This window comes from Arachis ipaensis, chromosome B08 (assembly GCF_000816755.2).
Source record: "Arachis ipaensis cultivar K30076 chromosome B08, Araip1.1, whole genome shotgun sequence".
Classification (NCBI taxonomy): domain Eukaryota; kingdom Viridiplantae; phylum Streptophyta; class Magnoliopsida; order Fabales; family Fabaceae; genus Arachis; species Arachis ipaensis.
Window position 1 is genome coordinate 33,521,876 of NC_029792.2, and position 347 is coordinate 33,522,222.

Here is a 347-nt window from a genome sequence, read left to right on the forward strand (position 1 = left end):
TAACAATTAATTTTAATGTATAACTAAAATGATTGTAAATAACCGTATAAAATTTTATTCTATATATCTGACACAAACAAACAAGCTCTTTATTACGTTCACATTAAAATTCTAAAGTCACGATTCACAAATAGCTGATAGATACTACTCCATTTTTCTGCCTAAGTTATATCGTTGATAGAAAATTTTCTGATCTGTCTTTATTTCTAGCTAGGACTTAATAATCAGCATATGAAATAGACGATGATCACTACTTCCTCTAAACTTTTCTTCTTTTCATCATTCCTTGCACTTTGCTTCATGCTATATCCTATAGAAGCTACTTCTCGGCTGCCAGACACAGAAGG

The 347-nt window shown here is 30.5% G+C and overlaps 1 protein-coding gene across 1 annotated transcript in view; it reads left to right on the plus strand.

The window, feature by feature from the left end:
- LOC110262479 (probable LRR receptor-like serine/threonine-protein kinase RFK1) overlaps positions 94–347 on the plus strand; it is a 5,507-nt gene continuing 5,253 nt past the window's right edge. Inside the window, exon 1 of the mRNA XM_021109268.1 lies at positions 94–346. Within this exon, the coding sequence (XP_020964927.1) occupies positions 244–346 (103 nt within the window). The 5' untranslated portion in view covers positions 94–243. The remainder of the gene's footprint in view (position 347) is intronic.